The following is a 13171-nucleotide window of genomic DNA, read 5'->3' as shown; positions in this document are numbered from 1 at the left end:
TCAGGGCGTCAGGAGGGGAGGGTCCATGCCTGAACCTATTAGGACCCCAAAAGGGTCAGGATTGCTGACTATGAGATTAGGGCAAAAGGAGAAGGCTGTGGATTGGGGGGGGGCAGGCAACCCACACCCCCAGATAAGGTCTCTAGAAGAGAAATAAAAGCATGCAGAAAGAAAACAAGACCTCCATTTCCTGCATCAGCCTATCCCCTGGGAATGGAGAAGCTAGTAAGAGAGGCCCTTCTGAGGTTGCTTCACATTAGTAAGACTTTTCGACAAAACAGTTGTCCATATAACTCTCCTCAAAGTAAAGGTTACCCATGAGGGAAGAGGAGGGGCGGCCAGCATTCTAGGTGCCGCTGGGGAAGGTGCAGACCTGCCAGTCTCTGCATCAGTCCCTCTGGAGCAGGGCCCAGGTGGGCGGCTGGCAGGAGGGCTGGCTGGTGCTCAGGTTATGAGAGATGAGCCAGGGCCTTCCCTGCCAGAGGCTTACCCAGCCCCCGCTCGGAAACGCAGAGGCAGATCTGAGCACCCACAGCCCCATCCACACCCCAAAGCCAGGAAGCACCGGGAAGACACTCTGAGCCTCTTCTCAGGCCAACCCTGCTCTGGTCCTCGGTATTGAAAACCTACAAAGACCTCACTGAATACAAACACACGGATCCCTGCTCAAACACAGGAGGACATCGCAGAATGAACACAGAGGAACATGACCCCTACACACACACACACACACACACACGCACACGCACACTCACACGCACACGCACTCGTTCCTCCTCCTCCCTGCCCGCCCCACTTCTGGCCCCAACATACAGCCTCTGGGGCCTGCAGGGCCCCCTCTGCCAGGACGCTCTCTTCCTCCATCCCTCATGCAGGGCACTGCCCAGCAGGTTCCTTCAACTTCAGCTCTGGCTCCAGCCGAGTTTGTTTGTCAGGCTGCAGGTCCCTTGGGTCATAGTCAGGGAGCCTGGAGCTCTGAAGGGTAGGGAGTGGTGCAGCCAGCCCTCTGGGGATCTCTTCACCTCCAGAAGTTGGGTAAAGGGAAACCCTGCACTCCTGGCCCCAGGGCAGCCAAGCCCAGCTCCTGAGAAGGAGGACCTGCCCCTGCCGTTCTCAGGCAGACTGAGGCTGCAGAAAAGCAAAGGAGGAGGATATGGGGCCTGGTAGGTGTGTCCTCAGGGGCAGGGGTTGGGGGGATGTCCTGGGGTAGCCTGTGGCTAAGGTCAGGCAGGGGGGCAGAGGCCGCTGCGCTGCTGGAGGGCACCTCCGCCAGCACCCACGGCTCACTCACCATCCTCCTGGCCTGTCCCAGCCTCTCTGCACCTGCGCCTAAACTTGATCTTCCCACAAGCAAATCCAGGAAACTCCTCGGCCCTCCCCTGCCACCTCCTGCCCTGTTCAAGCCCTTGTGGGCTCAAGCCCTGAGGCATTAGCAATTCCAGCATCATCCTGGCACCCAGTCCTGGGGAAGTGAAGAGAGGGCAGGTCTGGGGCAGTTAGGGCCGCGGGACTGAGGATTCCAGAGCCTAGGGCTTGCTCAGCCAGTTTGGGCCTTGCCCAACCCAACTGCCTCTCCCCGAAACTGCTCGCTGGCCTGGGGTCCCGCAGAATGTCCCTGGGAAGACGCCGTAAATCTAATGGAGGGTGGTGCCGAGGGGATGTCAAGCCAAGAGCCAGAACCCCGGGTTCTCTGTCATTCACACCCAGAAAAATCCCAGGCCTTGCCAGCAGCTTCTCTCTGCCCTTTTAGGAGCCACCCTTGTTCTCAGGCTGGAAGAACGGGAACGGTTAGTCCTCTGTGGTCTGGGGACAAGCACCACCCTCAGGGCCAGATCACAACTGGGGCTCTTTGCAAGGACACCTGGTGCCAGAGCACTTGGAGAAACTAAGGCACAGAGGAGCCGCAGACCCTGAGAAGACCCAAGAGACCAAGCCACCACCGGCCCCGGCTGCAGGCATCTGAAGGTGGGATTGCTCCCTGCTGCCGAAGGGCTGTCAGGATCAGGGTGCCTCCCACCCCCAAGAACACAGCCAAGCCTGGCCAGCTCACCTGGCCTTCCCGGCCTGTCAGTCCAGCTGTTCTGGAAAGAGAACATTTTCTTCGGGCTCTATTTGGACAGCTGCAGGGACAGTGGCGGTGAGAAGAGAACATCTGATTATTCAGAGGGAGGTGGCGCACAGGGGACAGGGCCACAGGGCCTCTGAAGAGATGGAGGCTGAGGAGCTGGAAAGCCTGGGGCCACCTTAGGGGTAGAGGCAGAGGCTGCGGTCAGCACACCCTCAGCCTCAGCAGCACTTTAGACAGAGTAGCCAGAGGGGCTTCCGGAGCCAGGCCCGGGGCCTAGGAGGAGGGAGCAGAAGGCCTGAGGCCAGGGCAGAGAATGAGTCCCTCTTTAAGGAACGTGATGGGTTACAGGGGGGGATAGGACACCTCTCAGGCCCAGCCCCAAGCCCTGTCTGGCCTCCCTCCCCGAAGGGCACACAGCCCTGACCTCGGCAGGTCCAGGGCTGACAGGTGGGGCCCCAGAAAGGAAGGCGAGGCATCAACAGGTCAAGGTCAGAGGACCCCACAATCGGTGTTCTTCCCACCCAGGGAGGCAGAAAGTGGAACCATGGCGCTTCTCCTCCCTCTTCCCACTCACCCTCCCTCTCAGTGGTCGATCTCTCTCACTGCCCTCCCCTCTCCTCCCAGCCCCTGTCCCCTTTCCAGCCACCCCATCCTGGTGTCTCCTTGTCCCCGTCTCCAACGCCTCCTGCCTGCCTCCCCGGCCCTGGTTATGTAAGGGGCCTGAGAACACACAGAGGGAGCTTTGTTGTCAAACCAAATCCATACGGAGAGCCGGGCTCAGCCAGCGCAGCTGTTCTCCATTCCCTCCGCCTTGGCAGAGTTGAGACGTCGGGCAGGAAGCCCCCACACGCCTCCATTTGGGGAGGTGGGGGCAAACACCGGTCCCAAGGCCCCCAGGCAGCTGAATGGGTGGCCAGGGATCAGTCACCACTGCGTGAGACCACAGCAGGGGACCAGCTGGCCCCCAAGACAGAGCAAAGCCTCAGTGCAAAGCCCAGAGGCGAGAGATCTGGGCTAAGAGCAGAGCTGCACAGTGAAGGCCTGGAGGGGGGCCCAGACCCATACCAGTGCACCCCCTTCTTCTGCATACATGGATACAGGCCTGTGTCTTCTCTGCCACACAACCCATGTACACACTCATTTGCACACTTATAGCGTGTGTGCGAACTCTCTCTCACACACACACTCTCGCTGTATGTGCTCACCTGGAAAGCATCTGAGCAGAAATCTCCTCCCTGCTCTGGCCAGCCTCCTCCATCCCAGCAGGTACCTTTGGGGGAAAAAGATTGTGCTCTGGAGAGAGGAGGGCAGAGGGCAGAAGTCAGAGCCCAGAGAAGCTCCACCAGCCGGCTCTTCCTTGGAGGCTCTCTGGCTCCGGGACCAGATCCCACCTTCCTGCCCAGGAAGATGGCCAAGAAGGTGCTGAGGACCCGGGAAGCTGAGCTTAAGATCAGAGCCCTCCACATTTGGGGCGGGCTCTGTCCCTTCACCAGACCCAACGGCTGGAAGAGCATCTCACTCAAAATGCTGAGGCTGCCAGCAAAAGAAAGTGCTCCTGAACCTTCACAGCCTGCAGGACACCCACCCGAAGCCCAGCCACCTCGTGAGGCAGGGCAGGGTGGAAGCCGAGGCCTGGGGAGGGGCGGGGGAGACAGGGAAGGGAAAGAAGAGGAGACAGGCATGGACGAAGAGGGATAACGGGAGGAGAGAGAACTCTAAAGGAAGGGAAAGAGGGGAGCTGGTGTTGTGGAGCAGCAGAAATGAATCTGACTAGGAACCATGAGGTTGTGGGTTCAATCTCTGGCCTCGCTCAGCAGGTTAAGGATCCCGGGTTGCCATGAGCTATGGTGTAGGTAGGTCGCAGACGCGGCTCGGATCCCATGTTGCTGTGGCTGTGGTGTAGGCCGTCAGCTACAGCTCTGATTGGATCCCTAGCCTGAAAACCTCCATATACCCCACGTGCGCCCCTAAAAAGACAAAAAAGACAAAAAAAAATAAATAAAGGAAGGGAAAGAGGACCCAGTGTGGAGAGAAGGGCCCACACAGCCTCTGAGCTAGCTCCCCTCCACGAACCCCCCAGCAGCCCTCACACACCCTCTCAGTGAGGGACAGCAGGTCAAGGAAAAGCAGGACAGGGAGGGAGGGGCGTTTCCAGAGCACTGGCCCCACCCCACCCAGTCCCACTGTCAGCCCCGCCCCGGGGGTTTCAGCCTCAACAATCCCAGATATTTAGAACCTGGAGGACAAACCAGGGCCTCAGAGAAGGGACAGATGAGGGCAGAGGTGGGATGGAGCTCCAGAGAGGTCCAGGGCTGCTCCTGAGGTAGCCCCTGACTGGGGTAGGGTCGCTCTGTGACCCTAAACAGCAAGGTATTTTTCTGAATCCCAGCACCCTCCTTTGCAAAAGGAAAGAGCTACTACAGGATACTGTGCGCGGTGCTGGGTGCTGGGGATTCAACGGGAGTAAGATAGTGGCAGGTCCTACGCTACAGTCTAAACATCAGCCCAGACCTCTGAGCGACCCACACTGCCAGCCTGTACATGGCTATCATCCATGATCCCAGGAGCCTCAGCAGATGCTATTAGTCCAACTGTCAGATGGAGAATCTGATGGCGAACCAAAGCCCCAGACCTGCCTGAGGCCACACAGCTGGGAGCAGACAGAGGCAACAAAGTCCACCTGCCTGGGTTGCTGGCCAGGGAGGAAGGCACTCTTCCATCTCTGGGCCCTGCCCTGAATCACAGAAAGCCCACCACTGGGCATTTATAGGGCTGGACCCCGGGCGCTGAGATGTTATCTGAAACATTCACAAGTGTGAGTTGCTCAGAGGAGAAACAGAGGCTCTGTCGGATCCAAGGCTGTGCAGCCTGGGAAAGCACACAATCCACCCGTCTCAGAGCCCTGCCCTCCCAGCCCCATCTGAGCCCCTCTGGGCCCATGGGGAACAGGGTCCCCTGATGTCACAAGTTAGTACCTGTCGGGGGAGAGTGGAGGGAACAGGGGAAGTGACAAGTGTACATGGCCATCAAAGAGGCCTCAGAGCAGGCCCATGCAGGATGCTGAAGACATCTGCCATGTAGAAAGCGGGCTGCCAACTGGGCCCAAGCCACTGTCAGGGGACAGTGGGAGCAGAGGCGAGGAGCTGAAAACACATGGCTGGGGAAGTAAGAACAGTCCTACTGGAACCCAATGGGGGTTTTCAAATGGAAAAAAAAAAAAAAAAAAGTTTGTCTGTACTCACAGCAAGTGGAAGTTTCTGGGCCGGGGATAAAACCTGCTCTATAGCAAGACCCAAGTCACAGTAGTGGCAACACCAGATCCACACCAGGGAATACCCAAATAAAAATATTTTTAAGCCAAGACACCCTTTGTCCCACTTTCAAATGAAATCTTATGTGTAAGATATGGCACAAACAATCTATCTACAAAACAGAAACAGATCATGGACATGGAGGGCAGACTTGTGTTTGCCAGGGGAGGCGGGGAGGGAGGGGGACGGTGGGGGACTTTGGGGTTGGTAGATGCAGACAGTTACATTTAGAACAGACAGATGATGGGGTCCTGCTGTACAGCACAGGGAACTCTATCCAGTCTCTTGTGTTAGAACATGATGGAAAATGGAAAAAAAAAAACAAAAAACAAAAAACAAAAACAAAAACAAAAAACAACCAACATGTATGTATGGGTGGCTGGGTCACTTTTCTGTACAGAAGAAATTGTAGGAACATTGTAAATCAGCTATACCTTAATGAAAAAAAAATTTTTTTAAAAAGAGGAGTTCCCCTTGTTGCTCGGCTGTAAAGCATCCATAAGGATGTGGGTTCGATCCCTGGCCTTGCTCAGTGGGTTAAGGATCTGGCATTGCCATGAGCTACAGTGGAGGTCAAAGATGTGGCTCAGATCTGGCATGGCTATGGCTGTGGTGTACGCTGGCAGCTATAGCTCTGATTTGACCCCTAGCCTGGGAACTAACACATGCTGCAGGTGCGGCCCTTAAAAAAAAAAGAAAAGAAAAACATTTTATGTGGAAAATCACCATGCAGTGGAAGAAGGAAACTGTTTGGGTTGAAGCAAGGCCAGGGGCAACCCACCCCGACTCCTGAGTTTTCCCCACTCCTGAAATGACACCTGAAAGGGTTCCACCCCGGGGGGTGCTTTTCTTGGACCCAAATAAAGAGAGAGCTGACATAGGGACAGCAGGGAATGTTAGGATCAGGCTGTGCAAAGTCCTGAAGGCTGGGCTGAGGAGGAAGGACAGGGGCGGGAATGTGATCAGCTGGCCCAGGATGGGGGAATGGGGGGAGGCCCTCGGGGGAGGGGGGGGCAGACTCCTGCCCCCCCTACCCCCACCCCCCAGGTCTCCTGCCTGCCTCTGTGGTGTCTGAATGGGCTGCAGGGCCAGGCCCTTGGACAAAGAGCTCAGCTGTCAAAAGGGAAACTCTTCTCCCTTTGCCCCAAGAAAAGAGGGAAAAGCGAAGCAGGGGCACAGTGAGGACAAGGTCAGAATACTCGACCTCCATCCTCCATCCACTCATCATACAAATATTTACTAAGCACTTATTATTTGCTAGACATCATGTCAGGCATGAAGAACACGGCAACAAACATGAGAGCTTCCGGGAGGTTATACAAACCCCTAAAATCTCAGGGAAGAAAAAGCCTTGCAAGTTTTCAAACCCATCCCACACCACAAATGTGCCCTCCAATGCCTGCAACACCTCTGCACCATCCCCGTCAAGGTCATGGGTCCAAGCTTGAACATGTTCGGCAATACGGCACTTGCCCCCTCCAGAAGCAGAGGTCTGCTCCTGAAACCTCCAGATGACCACACTGAGGACCTGGGTCCCTCCCCACCCAGCCGAGGCCGAGGCACACACCACTACATGTGCACGTTTCATCTTCTATCACAACAAAATGTGAAGCTCATCTCTAGTTCTGCTATTTCTGTATCAACTACTCTCACTTGCCCAGATGTCCTGGGTCCCTCGGTCTCTGCCACCACCTGTCTCCTGCTTTGCTCCCTTCCCATGACCCTTGAGCCATGGGTTCCCAGGGTGGGCCCCTGCTGGCTCCTACATCTCTCCCACTGTCCCCTCCTGACCCAGCCTCCCTCCTCCTGACCTGAGCGACCTCTAAGGGGCACAGGGGAAGCAGGTCTTCGAGGGGCCTCTCTGGCCTTGAGCCAGGACGGGGGCCAGGAGAGCCCAGGAGCAAAGATGCTGCAGCCTGGCGGGAATCTGGGGAGGCCAGACGCCAGGAGCAGCCACCTTGGCAGGGTCCCCCGGGCTCAGACCCCTTGGGACTCCTCCCCTTCCCCATGTGTCACTGCGGTGGTAGATGAGGTCTTGCAGCCTTGTGGGCAGCAGCCGGGGAGCTGCATTTTCAAGGAAGAGGAACCAGCGGACAGGCCAGATGGAAGCAATTACCGGCGGGAAAGTGGGAGAGGTGGGGGCTGGCAAGGGCTCGGAGGGGCCGCAGCGGGGAGGAAGGAAGGCGAACAGGCCCTGCCCAGCTGAGAGGAGCCCGGGGCCTGGACTCGGGGGACAGGGAGCCAGGAACAGCAGGGCCAGATGTGGGGCTCAGGGTCGCACAGAGCTCTGGGCTGGGCATTAGGAGGACTGTGTTCCCCTTTGTCACCAACATCCTGTGGCCTTGAGCAAACCCTTTCACACCTCTGAGCCTCGGCCTCTTCAAGGGTCACAGGACGGAGTAAGACGAGCTTGAGCAGCCGAAGAGAACAGGGCTGAAAAGTGCAGGTTTTGGAAACAGGCCTAGGTGTGAGTCCCAGGTCGGCTGATTAGGAGCTGTGTGACCTTGGCCAAGTGGTTCAATTTCTCTGAGCCTCCACATCTTCAATTACAAACGGGCTTAATGAAAGGGTTATGTGCACTTACACGAAGGGATGAAAATAAGTGGATAGCATTTTTTCTTAAGGTTTACTCATCCAGACTATTTATTTTATTTTACTTTATTTTATTTTATTATTTTAGGGCCACACCTACAGTATATGGAAGTTCCCAGGCTAGGGGTCCAATCGGAGCTGTAGCTGCCAGCCTACACCACAGCCGCAGCAACGGGGGATCCGAGCCGCATCTGCAACCTATACCACAGCTCACGGCAACGCCGGATCTCCGACCCACTGGGCAAGGCCAGGGATCGAACCCGCATCTTCATAGATGCTAGCTGGGTTCTTAACCTGCTGAGCCATACGGAAACTCCTGGGCCAGGCTTTTTAATAAGTGCTTGATAGAAAAACTGTAACTGCTTTCATTATTTGTGAAGTCCCTTTTTATTATAAGGACAGGTATTTGCAGAGGCTACACCGGCAGAGGACACAGAGCAGACCATGAGCATAAGGACGATCATGACAGGCCCCTGAACCCACACCCTGGAGGAGGGTTTGGAACCAAGGCAGAAGCAACAGTGTGCTGGCCCAGCACTCTGCAAACGGCTCCCTGTCTTTCTTCTAGCAACGTCCTCCCCATCCCTGCAGGAGTCCCCGGACCCACTCGGGCTTCGGAGTAAAGCTAGAGGCAGGAAGAAGAGATGATCCTACAGCCCAGGCCTTCCTCACCCTCAAGGCCCCGGGGCAAACCTGGTGTCCTGGCAGCAGCACCCTCCTCACCCTCCAGCGCCTCAGATGCTGGAGCAGTCAGATCATCTCTCTCAGGGTGGCTTTGCGGAGGTGCAGGAGATAGGACAGCTCTGGGTCTCCTGGTCCCAGGTGAGGGGCCAAGACTGAAGGGACACCTGCAGCTCTGCCTGGCCCTCCACACTCTGAGAGCGATCAACCTCACACACCCCCTGGCAGAGTTCACCCCCTGCAGGCCTCAGGGGCACCAGTCGGAGGCCCATGGCACTGGCTGGAGCCCAGGCATCACATTCAGCTGTGCACACATTTGACCACTTCCTCCCTCTGTAGAAAAAACAGCGTCACTCACACTCACACACACACTGGAAATGTGGTGCACGCCGAGAGTGAACCTGAGGCCAGGGGTGGCCAGAGGGCCCTCCAGGGTCACTCAGAACACTCACACAGAAGTGCCCAGCACCTCCAGGAAGAGGTGACAACCAAGAGAGGGGAAATCATGACTGTGGCCACCAAAACCTGCCTGCCCTCATCATTTCCTCAAGGAAACCAAAACTTTCAGGTCAAGGCCATGAGTCCAAGGACGGAGGACCCTGAGGTCAAGGGGCATGAGAAGCCAGCTAGCTGCTGCAGGGCAATGCGACCCCAGGGCAGCTGGGGAGGTGAGAAGGGAGGGGCAGGCCTGGGGTTATTTCTGGGTGCCGCGCCCCCCGACGGTCCTGCTCCCCCGGGGTAGGAACTCAGCTGGGTTCTGGTGGCTGCCTTGGTCACAGACTCGGGGACTCTCTGGCACACTGATCTGAAGGGTGCCTTTCAGGAGGCCGGAGCCCTCCATTCCCCGTGGGGAATTATTCAGAGGTGGACAGAACTCTTCCCCTCGACGATGGCGGGGGGCAAATTTTGAACCGCTCTGAGAGGCGTTCACCCAGAGAACATGCCCAGAGAGGGCCCAAGTGGGTAGTCAGGGCAGGGCAGATGCCAGGCCACTCTAAACCACAGATGACCCCAGGAAGGGACACAGGAGGGAGTGTCCTGCTCCAGCTGAGGAAGGGAGAGTCCTTGCAAGATTTGTTAATGCTAAAAGGAGCAGATTCTCGGTTCTACTGGAAAACTGGATCCTAGGGATCTAAAAGGGCTGGGAGTGTGGCAGGGCCAAGGAACTCAGCTCCCGAGGAGTGGGAAGTGAGTCACTGCTTTGGGTAAGGAAGGGGGAGAGTGAGGGAACACAAGGCAGCCCAGAAGGCGCCGAGGACTTCCTCAGCCTGGGCCTCCACTCGTGGGCACAGGGCCCCGTGGCTGTGAGCAGCCGCTGGCTCCCAAGCCGCAGATGCTTCTCAGTCCTCGGTCCGAGCAGGAAACTCACACGCTATTTCCCCAGCTCCTTTCCTCTGCCCTCCCCTCCTAACTCCTGGCAACCTGGACTCTGGGGGGATGGCCCCGCCCTGTGGGCTGCCCCTCAACTGCTGGGAGGGAGAGCCAGGGGTCAGGAGATAGCCTCAGATCTCCCACCCACCACGCTGATGCTGAGGGCCTGGCGGTGGAGACATGAGCGGAGCCGGAACAGGTCAGAGGGACCTGGGCCATCTGGGCTGGGGCAGGCGGTATTCGCCAACCAGCTCCCAGCAAAGAGCAACAGCCCCAGAAGTTAACTTCTGGGCCCTGCACAGCTGGCACCTCCTAGGCACCCTCTTTAGAATTATGGGGCAGCTCTGGAGAGTTAGCGTGTGGGAGAGATGTTACTAACAGCAAACACTCACATACCTCTGCCCCGCTCCGTGCAGGCACCTTCTACAGTACTTGGCACCTATCAACTTGTTTATGATCTCCCCTCTGATGCCAGGGCCGGGGCCTGGAGGAGGCAGGTGGCACAGCACAGCTCAGGAGAGAGCGGCACTTGTGCCTCCTGTGACATCCTAGCCATACCAGGCCTGCTCCCAAGGTTCCGCAAAGAGTAAGTCTGCCTGAACTTGGCTTCCACACTGTGCCTCCCTCCAGTGGTGGAAAGCACAGGCTTCCCTGAGAAGCCTGTGGGAGTGCCAGCCTGTGGGTGGTCATGAGGTCAGATGGGCATGGCTGAGCACCCAGACGCTGCCTATAGTCCCGGCCTTCCGGCAGGAACCCCTACCCCAGCACTCAGAACCCAGTCTGTGGGACAGAGGAAGAAGCTTCAGCAGGAGAGCAGGCCTCAGATGGCCCAGACACAGCCTCCCCCAAAACTGAGAATGGAGGGGGCAGTCCTGGCAGACACGCTGGCAGCTCAGGAGGTCCCAGATAGCAAGGGTCCCAGGGGGGCACAGAGCACAGACAGATGAGCCAGGGAATCTGCCCTCAGCTGTGTTCCACCTTCACTCCAACTCCATCCCTCCCCACTGCCCAGCAGCCAGGCATCTCTGAGGCACAGTGGCCTACGCCTAAATACCCCCAACCACGTGGACCTGCTGTCCTGGACACCGGCAGTCGGCCGCCAGCAGTCCCTACCTTTGGGCTCTGCTTGGCGACCTTGGGACTCCTGCACACAGGAGACCCAGCAAAGCCTGTCATCTCCAGCAAAGCCGGCCGGCAGATCTCCCAGACTTGGTGGGGTAGTTGTGGGGAGAAACCATGGCTCAGAGGATGCTGAAGGCGGGATGCCTCTTCAGCCTGGGCGCAGGGGTGGGGGCTAGAAACTTTCCCGAGAAGAAGACCGTCCTGTTTCCTCACTCCCAGGGAGCAAAGAGAATCGGCTTCCCGCGAAAATCTGGTCCAGGGCAAAATATCCCAGAGCTGTGGCGGCCCCACCCGGACCCGGACCCTTGCGGCGTCCACGTGCCCAGCCCGACCCCTCCTCGGCCGCGGCGCCGGGCGGCCGGGACCTGGAAGAGCTCCCCGCCCTCCCTCGCGGGCCCGCGGGGACCCGCCGCCGCGTACTCACCCTCGCGGGTAGCGCGGGGCGGGGCAGGACAGTTCCGCGCGCAGCTCCGATCCGCTAGGCGCACGGGCTAGAGGCGCGGCGCTAGCGCGGCGGCTCCGCTCGGCCCGGGCCCCTGTCCCGGACGAGGGGCCGGCCTGGGAGCAGGCAAGTCCGCCTGCTGGGAGGTGGGGGCCCGGGCTCCGGCTCGGGCCCGGGCGGGGGGCGGGGAAGGGGCCGGACACGCTTGCGCACACTGCCGGGGAGCCGACGGGGAGCGGGCGGGTAGAGGAGGAGGAGGAGGGAGGGCGGAGTGGAGGAGGAGGAAGGGCTGGGGCAACCCCGCGTACGGGCGGGGCGATGCCGGGCGGCTCCGGATGGTGCGGGAGCCGTGGGGGCCAGAGGGTGCAGGCAGGCGGCGGGGCTCGGGAGCGAGGGGCGCAGAGGGGTCAACCGACCGGGCAGGCGCAGAGGGGCGGGAGAGGAGGCTGGGAGGGATGAGAGTAGAGTTCTGGCGGGCGCAGCCTGTGAGTGGCACAGGATGGATGTGCCCTATGCAGCCTTTGCACACTCTCCTGGAAACAATGAGACCCAACAAAGGGTTCTCTGCTCTCCTGCGCGCTGAACCGTGTCCTTCCCTCACTCGGGAAAGTGAAGCACAGTAGAGGGAGGGCCACCCCCGCCACCGCCACCACCAATGCACAGGGGCCACGTTCCCTGGACTGGGCCCTGGGCCCTTGCTCTGCCCAGAAACTCTTCCTCCTGCACCTTTTTTGCACACCCTATCTTGGCCTAGAGAAAGCTTCTCAGTTTCTGTTCCTTACTTAAGACGCCAGGCATCCTGTCTCCAGGGGAAACCCCATCAGGCCCTTACCCTGGTTCCTGGGGCCTCACACACCCCAGTCAAACCTGAGAACTACTCAGGCCAAAGAACAGTCCAGAAGTCACCCACAGGATAATCCATAGCCCCCAGGACACTCTTTCCTAGGTCAGCACTGTTAACTGAGGCTTTAGTATGAACTGTCTGATGCTGGGGGCTCCAGGGCTCCAAAGAAAACGTAAGACCCCCTCGCAAGAAAGCTTACCATCCCATGACAGAGTGAAGGCTCACAGTGGACTCCTACTCAAGAATAAGTGAGGACAGGATGTGACTAAGTTTAAGGTGAATAACTGACAAAAGGGGTTCACAGAAGTGCCAGCTCAAGACTTGCTTTAGCAGAAACTGGAGGGTTCTGGACTGAGACCAGATAGCAGAGGAAGCTCAGTCTGCCTGAGCAAAGCAGAGAAGGGAGGGTGAAGATAGGTGGCCTCCCCATCTCTCCCCGGTGACTATGCATCCTAACTCACACCTTGCGTGGCCAGAGGCTTTTTCTGCCTTCCACCAGTGGCTAACTTAATATGTCTGAATGGAAGCCTTTGGCTTTGTCAATCAAGCATCCATTCAACATTTACGGTGTATCAGAAGTTCCCTTTGTGGCTCAGCAGTTAACAAACCTGATTAGGATCCATGAGGATGCAGGCTCGATCCCTGGCCTTGCTCAGTGGGTTAAGGATCCAGTGTTGCCGTGAGCTGTGGTGTAGGTCACAGACGTGGCTCGGGTCCTGTGTTGCTGTGGCTTTTGTGTA

The 13171-nt window shown here is 58.1% G+C and overlaps 1 protein-coding gene across 24 annotated transcripts in view; it reads right to left on the bottom strand.

Annotated features, from left to right (window-relative positions):
- The window catches only part of ST3GAL4 (ST3 beta-galactoside alpha-2,3-sialyltransferase 4), a 1054305-nt gene that overhangs the window by 26850 nt on the left and 1014284 nt on the right, over positions 1-13171 (bottom strand). For 3 of the 24 annotated variants that reach the window (XM_084974496.1, XM_005667497.4, XM_084974508.1), the window contains exons 1-2: positions 11570-11721; positions 3274-3361 (exon numbers count right to left, since the gene is read on the bottom strand). The exons of 2 other annotated variants lie outside the window; for them this stretch is intronic. In XM_084974496.1, the coding sequence (XP_084830622.1) occupies positions 3274-3326 (53 nt within the window). In that variant the 5' untranslated portion in view covers positions 3327-3361; positions 11570-11721. Of the gene's footprint in view, positions 1-2050; positions 2121-3273; positions 6038-8185; positions 11479-11569; positions 11722-13171 lie in introns of those variants that run through there. 19 more of the 24 variants (XM_084974497.1, XM_021102157.2, XM_084974507.1 and 16 more) reach the window with 12 other exon arrangements.

The sequence above is a fragment of the Sus scrofa genome, chromosome 9 (assembly GCF_054392235.1).
Source record: "Sus scrofa isolate SSC_HxYL_T2T_F1_AM1 chromosome 9, Sscrofa_HxYL_maternal_Yorkshire_Landrace_v2.0, whole genome shotgun sequence".
NCBI classification, from domain to species: domain Eukaryota; kingdom Metazoa; phylum Chordata; class Mammalia; order Artiodactyla; family Suidae; genus Sus; species Sus scrofa.
Note: the sequence above shows the minus strand (reverse complement) of the source record. Positions and strands in the feature narration are given on the sequence as shown.